The sequence below is a fragment of the Olea europaea genome, chromosome 16 (assembly GCF_002742605.1).
Source record: "Olea europaea var. sylvestris chromosome 16, O_europaea_v1, whole genome shotgun sequence".
NCBI classification, from domain to species: domain Eukaryota; kingdom Viridiplantae; phylum Streptophyta; class Magnoliopsida; order Lamiales; family Oleaceae; genus Olea; species Olea europaea.
The window spans coordinates 2,965,911-2,976,693 of NC_036252.1; the positions used below are offsets into that span (position 1 = coordinate 2,965,911).

Here is a 10,783-nt window from a genome sequence, read left to right on the forward strand (position 1 = left end):
TTTTTGACCCCCCCCCCCCCCCACCCAACAAAAAAATAAAAATAAAAATAAAAGAAAAATAAAAAAAAATTAAGAAATCCACCCCAAGTCGAGCATTGGATATTCCTTTGTGTCTTGATACAACTGAATATCCTGCCCATTCTTGTGTTAGATCTTCCCTTTGTCTGATAGTAATTACCTTCTTTCTTGATCAGGGAAGTGGAAGACTTTGCAAGAAGATTGAATTCAGATTGGCCTGATAGAATGCAAGAAATTCTTTCCCTGGGTCAAGAAAGGAGGATATTACCGGTGAGCATTAATGCAAATGATTCCTCGAGGAGATTTGTAAGTACGTGTGCTTCTTCAACTTTTGTTTTGTAATTCAAAATTTATGCAAATGATTGCAAGGCTCAATTCATGTGAGGTTTCCATGGTACAATCTTCACATGTTGATGGATTTTCTGTGCCTGGTAGCTGTCATCATTTTGGTAATCGACATTTCAAAATGCATCTGTTGGCTTGAAATTTGTAAAAAGGTTTTCATTTTCAAGTGATAGCAGGTCATATTTGTCTGCATAGGAAAAATATAGAGTGAGGCCTTAGTTGATAGAATCGGTGTGTCCCTATTCTTTTATATTCCTGAAATTTCGTTGATGGCATTACATAGCGTCTATCAGCATAATTTTGGATTCCTTCATTGAAATTCACTTCTCCTATCTGATTTACTAGCGACATTTCTGAACTTCTGTTTTACAGAAGTAGGGACGATCTGGAAATATCACAATAATTTTGCAAGTTTTAGTCATAAAACCGGTTGCTTTTGTCAACTAAGTTGAGTGGTGATTGTCAGATTCTTCTTCTGTAGCAGGAGCAGCTTCATCATCGTTCGATTTGTAGATAGGACGAACATAAATTTGCACCAACTCACTGTGATTTGTTGTCCCATCGGCAGGACTAGACCAGCACCAAAATTAATCGTAAATTATCATCTTCAAAGTGGGAACAAGCCCAACATTTTTTATGTCACAGCTGAGTTGCTAATGGATCGAGACCAGAAGAGTTGGCAATATACAATGTTGAGATTCGCATTCGGGTTTGATCAACACAATTTTGAATTTTCCATTAGAGGTTCAATTTTAATGGTTGTGGTTTATCCTTTCCGTGGTTTTGAGTTCCAGAGCAAAAACTTAAGGCTGTTAATTTATTGTTTATCTCCTGTAAAAGAACATCCACTCACAGTTTGGATAAGAGTTTGTATTGCTAGGAAGATGGCAATATCAAATTGAAGTGTTGTAAATATTTGCAATTTTTATGTTGGGTGGAAATTTGGAAAATACAATTTCCCTCTGAAAAATATTATTCAATTTAGAATTTCTTCATTTTATATTCAAAAAAATAAACTGTAATCTTTAATTTGGACCAAGCCGAAAATTTACACGTTTAGTTCAAAGATTTTTGTTGGCCTATATCGGTTAGGCATGTTTTACACGAAGCTGAAGAGTAAACTCTCCTTCAGTCCAATGGCAAGTTAAAGTACAAGAACGAGTAATGGTTTCATTACAACCTGGTAAATTCACATAACATTCTTCTCTATAATGCGTCTTCAAATCTCCTTTTTAAGTGGGGAAACTGGTTATAACATTTCACAACACTATACATTCAAGATTCAACATCTGTTCTAATCTACCCAATATCGTATCCAAATCTTACGCTCTAAAATAGAAGTTGGGAAAATGTAATTACGGTCTCATTCTTCGATGGGTTGAAGTTGGACATGGGGGCAAGGTCTATCGGGTTCTCCTCGGGTCCACAAGTGCTTCAAATCACCTCTCTTCTTTCCCAATGTTATAAATGTGCCTGGTACAAAAACAAGACATATATGGTAGAATCGTAACCATAGAATACGACCCTAATCGAAGTGCACACGTCTCATACACTATGGGGATGGAGAACAAATATTTTACATCCCAAATGGCTATAATTGGAGTAAGATGAGCGACCCTGTGACAACATTAGTCCCAAGGTAGCTTGCTTACTTTAATCCAATGCACCGAAAACCCAAGGGTTCATCCGCAAGGTTTGTACCAGGTTCAGAACTCTATAATATGATACTGATTTTTTCACTCTTGACTAATCTCTTTTCAATATGCCTTGTTACATACCTAGTGTGAAGGGTACGATGTAAAGCAAAGCTGGTTGGCCATGTCCGTCCATCATGTTCAAAGCCACATACGTAACAAGAAGACCTGTGATGAAAATTTTAAGATCGATAATTAGAACATTAACTATCCATATATACAAAAATCCTTTCAAGACATCTTTTGTATGCAGTATAATACGAAACTTTAGCTTTTTCTCTTCATTAATAATTGTGCAATCCTGCCTACAAAAGAGTCAATACAGCAAGTCAAATGGTAACTAGCCAGCCATGGTACATAGATAATGTCATTATTATGACTTGAGAAATGATCAAAAGCTAAGCAAGAAAGGGCACTATATTAAAAGTCAGCATTTATCACTATACCTGAGCCATAAGCAATCATTGCCCACAAAAAGTAGCCGGTCTGTAGGCTTCTTTTAGACAGCCAATCGTATCTGCAAAAGCACAGGAAAACATTAATAAATCTTGGCTCCTATAGATGATCAAACACATATCATATCCACTGTCAATTTATTTTAATATTTTTGATGCCTCATCATGAAAAAGATTTACAAGCCTTGTTCCCAAAAAGGTTGAAGTTGGCTACATGAATCCTTTAAAGATGGGAAACATATTACGTCGGCAAAATATAGACTCTAAAACTTCTTTGAAGACGACAAAATATTCAAAGATATTCAAAGAGCAAAGACTTTTGAAAAACAGTAGTGAAAAGAGCTCTATCGAGCCCAATGATTTGGATTAAAAAACCAATAGTAGACGTTACGGTTTATAAATGTTAACAAAATGAGAGTACGTCTAGATAGGAAAAAAAATGAGGCATAGTAGAGTACTACAAAGGTTCAATAAAAAAAATTCAACCAATTTACAGGACAAAAATTAAGAAAGCACTTCAAATAATTTCCAGGAAGCACTAAGATTTTGAATTGATTGTTATAATTGAATGACAACCAGAAATGAAGTCAGCTCAATACTAAGGATATTATGCAGAAGCTTTAAAAAATATTATGAAGCCATGAGAACCAATAATTACCTTTTTGCTCTTGTATTCGTTAATTATGAAAAAGAAAAAGCAACCAAACATGCAAGTTTAACAAAATCCCTGGCAGTCAAACCTTAGTGAAAACACCACTAGTAATCCTGGCAAGATTATATCGCCAAATCCAATAATGCTGTATCCACCCCAAGGATCAAACATTCGAGGAATCTTGAGTAGCATGGGAATGCCGTCTTCGCCACTTCCATCACCACGAGCTACCTACAGGAGAAATCAAACTAATTTTGTTATTGACCATCGTTCGTCCATTAAAACCTACAATTGCTCGTATACTCAGCAGGCTGCAAGATTCAAAGTAACGCTCACCACTATCATCACGCTCTCATGGAACCACCATTTGGAAACAAACACCCAAAATATGTCGTACAAGAACGCACAACTGAGTAGAACAGTTCCGACCTGAGCATGCCAAGCAAAGTATGAGATCAATTATTGTCAACCTGTCATGTCTATCAAAAAGTTCTCATCATCATATTTGTTTAATCTAATATTAAAGCATAAGCAATTGAAGTTCATACAATGTTGAAATGTGACTGGCTGATTGCATCTTTCGGCAGATGAAATTTAAATTTACATTAAACTTAGAGCCTTCTATTCTTGCTTTTATTCTTTGTTTGGTGTGGCATTTATGCGCATTTCCCGCATAATTTTTTCAGCTGCCCGAAATTGAACATTTCTTCCAATTCTTTTTGTATTATACAATCCATGCACATATGCCCTGTTCGATAAGCACCAATATACCATGCAATTAGCTAAATCCACTGAAGGGTTGGCTCCGAAGAAGCTTCTTTTTCTTGTGCCCCAACAAGAAGTTTGCCTGATATTCTTGTAAGTTGCAAACTGTTTTTCAAGAACCGTATTGTTTCTCTTTCTCATTTTTAAATTCTCCCTTTCCTTTCTTGATTGATTTTATATTCTACTTGTTTTCTTTTTTATTTGGCCAGGGGTGGTCTGTCACTGATCACGAATGTCCACAGAAGCTTCTTTGAGGAAGAGTTTTTTTTTTTTTTTTATTATTATTATTTTTTTAACAATTAGAAGTTTTAAGGACAATATAAAATCAAAATCTCTCAGTAAAGTCACAAATCAATATTAGAATTCAATTCAAGACTCAGATAGTAAATTTATCTAGACATAAGCCAAACCTGTATGCTATTTATAAAATATTTATCTATTCTGTGCAAATACTTTGTTAAGAAATGACGGGTTATAAATAAAAGTATATAATAATATTACATTAATTAAATGGGACTGACTGACAGTGACATACTATCAGCTTAAGCATTTTAATAAATGGTTAGAAGCAACAAGAATTCATCAAATAATAAAAGTAAAAATAACAACCTTGAGATTGGGAACTCGTACGATCTGAAGAACTGTGATTATCAACGCGATTCCCTGGTTTCAAAGGAAAAACGGAAGTAAGAATTAAATGCATGCATTAGCAAAGTCAACGTACATATTTAAAGTCAAATTGAACTCTTTATTTTACAGTCATCGATATTTAACAAACGACTAGAGATAGAAAAATAGTTCAGATGCTGCAATATTAGAGTAACTACTATCTCATTAACGATACTTGTAGAACTTAATGGGCATAATTCATTGTACGGAGAGTCGGGTTAATGTATGGCATAACCAAAATGTCCTTGCAAATAATTTCATGATCAGAGGAGGACCAGGGGAGGACTGGGCATTAGTTAGATTGTCTGGACATCTTTGCTCCTATATATTGCAATTCATAGAAGGAAAAAAAGAACATCATCTTTTCTGCTTTACGAGCATGATTGGCTCAGCTTAAAATACTTTCAATTAAGAAAGTACGTTCTCAAACTTGAAAATGAGTAAGTTACTTATTTTGGCAGTGTTGCCTGAGTTATGGACAGAGTATAAAACTTTTTCTACTATAAAAGAAAAGGTAAGTTATCAAACACGTTTTTTCTATTTATAATCAAAACACCATCAATGGCTTTTCAGGCCTCCACCTAAACCCGGGTTGGGGGGGAGGGGGTGTTTTCAAACATGTTTGGACACAAAAATTACATAAAATTGACTTTTACTTGTATTAAAGCTTAGCTCACGTGCTCATAGGATGAATTCATCATTAATCATTGCAACATGTCTCTACTTATCGAGAAACAAATATAAATGATACTGAATATTCATTCTTACAAGGATATCTTGACCAATCCAAGCAAAGGAGATACGCCGGAAAACTGCCCATACTACAGCAAATGCTATGCAGAAAGGAGAAACGGCAAGTGTCAAATACGATACAGCTCCCAGAAGAGGTACTTTAACATATGACTCTGCAGCGGGTTCAAACCATCTGAAACTATATTGAACTGTTGTTAGGCTGTGCTTTTGAAAAACTAAATCACTCAAAGATCTACAAAGAAAAATAGCATTATATCTTTCTCTTCGTTCCAAAAGCAAAAGCATCAAAACCAGCCTTTTATGTTAATTACATCTGAGAACATTTTCAAGATACTAACTATCAGAGCATCCCTCCCCAGAAAAATAAAGAACTGCCCATGAAAGATAAACAAAATAATAAGGACAAAATAAACTACAATTATGAATTTGCTTGTAAGAAATTGAAGGTGGGAATGAAGATTTTAACAGTTTCAAAGAAGACGTAAAATAAATCCTCTAATTTGTTTTATGATGCAAAAAATTAGAAAAAGAAGAAACTTATATTCATTAAGTATAAGCAGAAAAAGATACTAAACGAGAACCATGTTTTCATGTGTTTACTAGCATCAGGTTTAGATCAGATTTTTCCTAAACTACTTTTGCCGCAATCGGAAGCTCCATAATTGGAGAATTTGAAAATCAAAAGATTCGATGGAGAAATATGAACTAAGGAATCCTTGGTTTGAAACTTAAATATTAAAGTCATTAACTACATAACTATATCAAATATACCATTAGAAGAAGCATATTGGGGCGTTAAATCTTAGGATTATCCACTATGTTGATAACATCTAACCTTTATTATTCCTCAAAAATCCTAGTCTGTCCTGAAAGGAAGGAAAGAACTCTCCACACGAGAAGGGAAAAATGACTGGTAAAAATATTATCCTAGACCGGGAAGGATAAAATATGAAGAAACATTTCTCATGTTCCCCAAATTTTCTTCCCCAACACCGATTTAATAAAGAAACGCTCTCTCCATGTGAGAATAGGAAATAATGACATAGTCATGACAACAATGATTGGAAGAAAAATAAAGAATACATACCATGATAATAGTGCCACCAAACAAGTTTGTAGACCCTGACATCACAAGGCAAAAGATTCAGCATTCAGCTCAAAATTTATAACCGTGCCAAAATCATTTCATCTTTTGACCATTTGAACTCACATCCTGCTAGTCGTGCATAATTGGATTGGAAAAAAAAATAGTTCTGTCTCCCAATATGTTTGCGTGTGATGGAGATAGAGATATAGTTTAGATATGATTTTAGAATAGAGTTTAATTCGAAGTATGAATGTTTAGATTAGATTACTATAAGTTAGTTTTAATATTTTTCATAAAGTTCTATCTAGTTTAGTAGAAGTTCGTTTGATTTTAACTTCTTTTTAGTTTGTTTGCTCTATTATAGAGGATTCATTGTAATAGGCACCCTTGAATATATGGATAAATTGATTTCCTATTTGCCCTAATTTCTTCTCTTCTTCAATTCCTTTTCTTTTCTTGTTCCTAGTCTAACTGATATGTTCCTGCATCAAGGCGTGTCTATTTCCTTCCCTTTTCATCTTATCCAGCTATAAAATTAAATATAAGGCCATGAACTTATAATTTTCTTCCAAAAACAAAATACTGAAAACTTTCCCTGATAAGATATTTTTTTAGAGAACATGTGTAATGGTTGGCAAAGTACCTCTATTCCACCGATGCAAAACAGAACCACCAGAACCTCAATGAACCAGTAAGACATCAATTTGTACAGCATAACCAAGAAACAGGAAGCAATAACAACAAATAAAATTGCTGATGCAGTGTTGATGTCCACAAAACCGTTAGAGTGATGGGTTTCCTTGCTGAGATACTCATCCGAACCATCCTGCACAGTCAACCAAAATATATCAAATTAGTGATCAGAGAAACCGAATATTGACTGCAATTAGCAGAACCTTAATCAAATAGAAAAACAATGTTAATAAATAAGCAACCTTTAAGAGCTTGTCCTGCTCAATAGCTGCTTCTCTTGCAGTCCATGCAGACCAATAAGATGCGAATAAGATGGTACCAACAGCCATTAGCCATAGAAAAACTTCAGCTACATCTACCGCTGGTCGATGTGGAGAGTACATCTGAACAGAAACTAAAAGAAAGGCAAGTCCATAAGCTTCAGCTCAGGGAAAGAAACCCCATATTGACAAAATATGTATCATGTGTGTTTGGTACACATCATTAGACTATACTGGACTTTAATGAATAAGAGTTTACTTTCCTTTTATTTCTAACACTGAAAGTGTAATGCAATGACATCCAAACCTTCCTATCAAACATGCTAATAATGCCTAGATCTAACAGCTATAGCATCACAAATATATGACAAAAAACAAGAAGTTATTTTTCATCGTTGACCATGTTAAACCATGCAGAGTAATCTTACCATGAGAGTTGTTCCTGATACTTTGTACCAAGCTAGCACCAGCATCTTGTGGGATCATGACAGCAGGTATCCTAATGTCCACATCAGTTTCGTTGACTTCACAAACCATCTTGAATAGTTCTAAACAATTACCGAGCCACAAAGTAGGCCATGTCAGCTATTATGATGGCTAGAAATGCTTCAATATCATCACAAATTCGCAATTCAGTGGTCATTAGAGCAATTGGTTCTACAGCTGGTTCCACATATAATTACCTTTAGTTGGACTGTAAATTCACAGATTAAGAAGATAAAATTTTGAGGTTTGAATAAAGACTGGAACTAAAGTTCAAAGAGAGTGTACGTAGTTATGTAAATTATATTTTGTATAGTTATTGAGATCATCCTTATTGGCAAGAGTGATCGGCAAAAGTAGTATAGAACTAAAACCTGTGCGGTTGTTCACAATAAGTATTGCTGAAGCACCAGCAGCCTCTGCTACATTTGCTTTGGCAGTGAAACTGCAATTACCCCGGTGAACCAAGATAACCTCACCGGTTAGCTACAAAAAAATGGGAATATGAACTCAGGTATTACAATGCCTAGAGCATGTTAAGTACACTTAAGAAATTTACTTTTAAGTAAGTGCCCTTGTAAGTAAACAAGTAAGTTTCATAATAAATAACAAAATTGGAAATAAGTAAGTTAAGAGTTTCTTTCAAAATAAATATCGTTTTTCTTAAAAATAACATTTCCAAACATGTTAAGAAACAAGAAGTTACTTCAATTTTTACTTTTTCCAAGCTAAGTTATAAATGCTCTCAGGGATTTTTTATCAGAAGGGTCATATGGGAGATGTATAGTCATGACCACGATAAATAGTCCATCCAGAAGAAAACCTTATTTCGGGGATTTGTACAACAATCAGGAGGATCTGCAAGAGCAACTCTAGACTGGTTGGCGCGTTTCTCTTTTGCTTCCAAGGTGGGACCAAACCGAGCACCAACACCAACAAACTCCATTACTTCTTTACCATTTATCCAAATTGGTATTTTAACCTATTCCACAACAAGGAATTTTAGCTTCATAAACACAGGTAAATGCACAAACTTAAACTGTCATAAACAAGGGATCTCATCTCTAAAAGTCATCAAGATAACAGAGAGCATCATATAAATAAATGTTTCATAATTTTAGTTTAATGAACTAAGTGCATCCATAACAAAATTTACTGTGGATCTCGTGCTCACATAAAAATGCTTGCCTTTCATTTTACCATTTTATATTTTGTGAAATTACACTGTATGTTTTAGGGTATGACTGTAGCGGAGGTACAAGTTGTTAAAAAAAAATTTGAAAAAGAGAGAGAGCAGAGAACAACTAGCCAGACTATTCAAGAAAACAGTAAGTACCCTATTCCAATATTTCAAAGATAAAACATCTTGCTGATGCAATCAATAAGTCCTACAAAAGTGACCTTTCGAAAATCCAAAGAAATCAAATTGAAGTACATTTGAGTGGTATGTTGCAAGAAGATATTGTAAGTAAAATGCTGGATGAAATCCAAAAATAATAGAAAACCACAAAACTTGATTTCAATTTGAGAAAAAATTTAAACATTAGAAGCTTGGAAAGATATTATTAGCTTCATCGAGAGCTATAATGGGACCAACTGGATCAATTATCTAAAACCAAAATGTCAAAAAGGGTAATCATAGATATCATAATAGCTCTTTCTCAAACAATTATGATAACAACAATAACAACCACAATACAGTGAAAACATATACATAAAGAAACCCCATACTATTAAGAAAAACCTTGTACAAAGGAGTAGTAGACAAACCGAAAAAAAAAAAAATAGAGGAATAAATGAGTATATGATCATGTTTGGTAGCTTAAAGAATTACTTATAATTAAAAAGGAAAGTTTTAAATTAAATAATCTTCTTATTGATTGAATTGAATTGAATTTTCAAAGCAAAGAAAATGTTAATTCCAGAATTAGTGACATTTTGTATCTGAAATAAGAAAAAAATATAAGTTATTCAAACATTCAGAAGAAAATAAATTTTTCCTTATTTATAAGCTTAGTCAACGATTCTTCAAAAAATTGAATTGAATTGAATTTTCAAAGCAAAGAAAATGTTAATTCCAGAATTAGTGACATTTTGTATCTGAAATAAGAAAAAAATATAAGTTATTCAAACATTCAGAAGAAAATAAATTTTTCCTTATTTATAAGCTTAGTCGACGATTCTTCAAACACAGAGATAATATCAAAACTGAACTCTATTCATATTACATACACCAATATAAAATTCATAAAAGTATGCAATCAACTAAAAATCTTTAAAAGGTGGAATATTCAACATCGAAAAAGAAGAAGAAGAAGAAAGAATGGATTTTTACCAACACAAAGTTGTTATTGCAACCAGGTCGTGCTGGAGCGCTATCATCTTGGTGAACAATATCACCTGCAGACACCGCAGCAGAACTCAACAAAACAGCAAGAACTGTACAGAAAGTACAGTAGAGAGCTCTGTTCTTCAACTCCATAATCTCAACCAAAAAAGGGGGGAAAAACTCCAGAAAAGTTTTCTGTGTGAGGATCGGAGTACAAGGTCAAATGGGTTTTTTCTTATTATTTTGGAATATTATTTTAGAGACGTGAACTGGAAGACAGAACGCAGAGGAAATATAAGATAAAAAGATATTCAAGAGACGAAAAGTCTCAAGGTACTGTTTGCTTAGTTTTCTTTTTATAACATTTACACCGTGTTGTAACCGTTGAATAGTTTTCTACTTTCCCACTTTATAACTTCTACGCCGCCGCGGGTAGTGGCGCGTGTAGTGCACATCCTTAAAAGGTCCGTACACTTCGCTGATATCAATATGATGAAAATTGGGCAAACTTTCCTGTCCCTGTTTGAACCTATGACAAACTTATTTTCAGCACTGTTTGGATCCTTTTTAATGAGATTTT

At 34.1% G+C, this 10,783-nt stretch overlaps 2 protein-coding genes across 10 annotated transcripts; one reads left to right on the plus strand and one right to left on the minus strand.

Moving 5' to 3' along the window:
* The first annotated feature begins 107 nt into the window (after window positions 1-107).
* Window positions 108-1,363, plus strand: LOC111411722. 9 transcript variants are annotated; one of them, XR_002705886.1, is made up of 2 exons: window positions 108-288; window positions 848-1,363. XR_002705886.1 is itself a non-coding variant. In XM_023042294.1 (2 exons), exons 1-2 carry the CDS (start codon window positions 299-301, stop codon window positions 1,263-1,265), a joined length of 447 nt encoding a protein of 148 aa, XP_022898062.1. In that variant the 5' UTR covers window positions 152-298; the 3' UTR covers window positions 1,266-1,363. The 9 variants fall into 9 exon arrangements, 3 of the variants coding, with proteins under 3 accessions (XP_022898062.1, XP_022898063.1, XP_022898064.1); XR_002705885.1 differs by having other exon boundaries at window positions 110-288; window positions 845-1,363; XR_002705883.1 differs by having other exon boundaries at window positions 150-328; window positions 845-1,363.
* A 110-nt stretch (window positions 1,364-1,473) lies between these two features.
* On the minus strand, window positions 1,474-10,543 carry LOC111411721 (signal peptide peptidase-like 4). The gene is made up of 14 exons (XM_023042293.1): window positions 10,210-10,543; window positions 8,698-8,856; window positions 8,249-8,360; window positions 7,820-7,939; window positions 7,374-7,525; window positions 7,082-7,264; window positions 6,439-6,473; window positions 5,367-5,529; window positions 4,539-4,592; window positions 3,501-3,593; window positions 3,253-3,395; window positions 2,504-2,574; window positions 2,142-2,225; window positions 1,474-1,836 (listed from the first exon to the last, which is right to left on the minus strand). The coding sequence occupies exons 1-14, from the start codon at window positions 10,354-10,356 to the stop codon at window positions 1,727-1,729; spliced, it is 1,626 nt and encodes a 541-aa protein (XP_022898061.1). The 5' UTR covers window positions 10,357-10,543; the 3' UTR covers window positions 1,474-1,726.
* Between the last annotated feature and the right edge of the window lie 240 nt (window positions 10,544-10,783).

Coding starts and splice junctions, on each gene's coding strand:
- LOC111411721 (XM_023042293.1), bottom strand. CDS start 10,356: ATGGAGTTGAAGAACAGAGCTCTCTACTGTACTTTCTGTACAGTTCTT. Junction 8,361..8,697: donor GTACAAATCCCCGAAATAAG/GTTTTCTTCTGG, acceptor ATTTTTTTGTAG/CTAACCGGTGAGGTTATCTT. Junction 7,526..7,819: donor TATCAGGAACAACTCTCATG/GTAAGATTACTC, acceptor CCTTTCTTTTAG/TTTCTGTTCAGATGTACTCT.
- LOC111411722 (XM_023042294.1), top strand. CDS start 299: ATGCAAATGATTCCTCGAGGAGATTT. Junction 325..844: donor ATGATTCCTCGAGGAGATTT/GTAAGTACGTGT, acceptor CTTCTTCTGTAG/CAGGAGCAGCTTCATCATCG.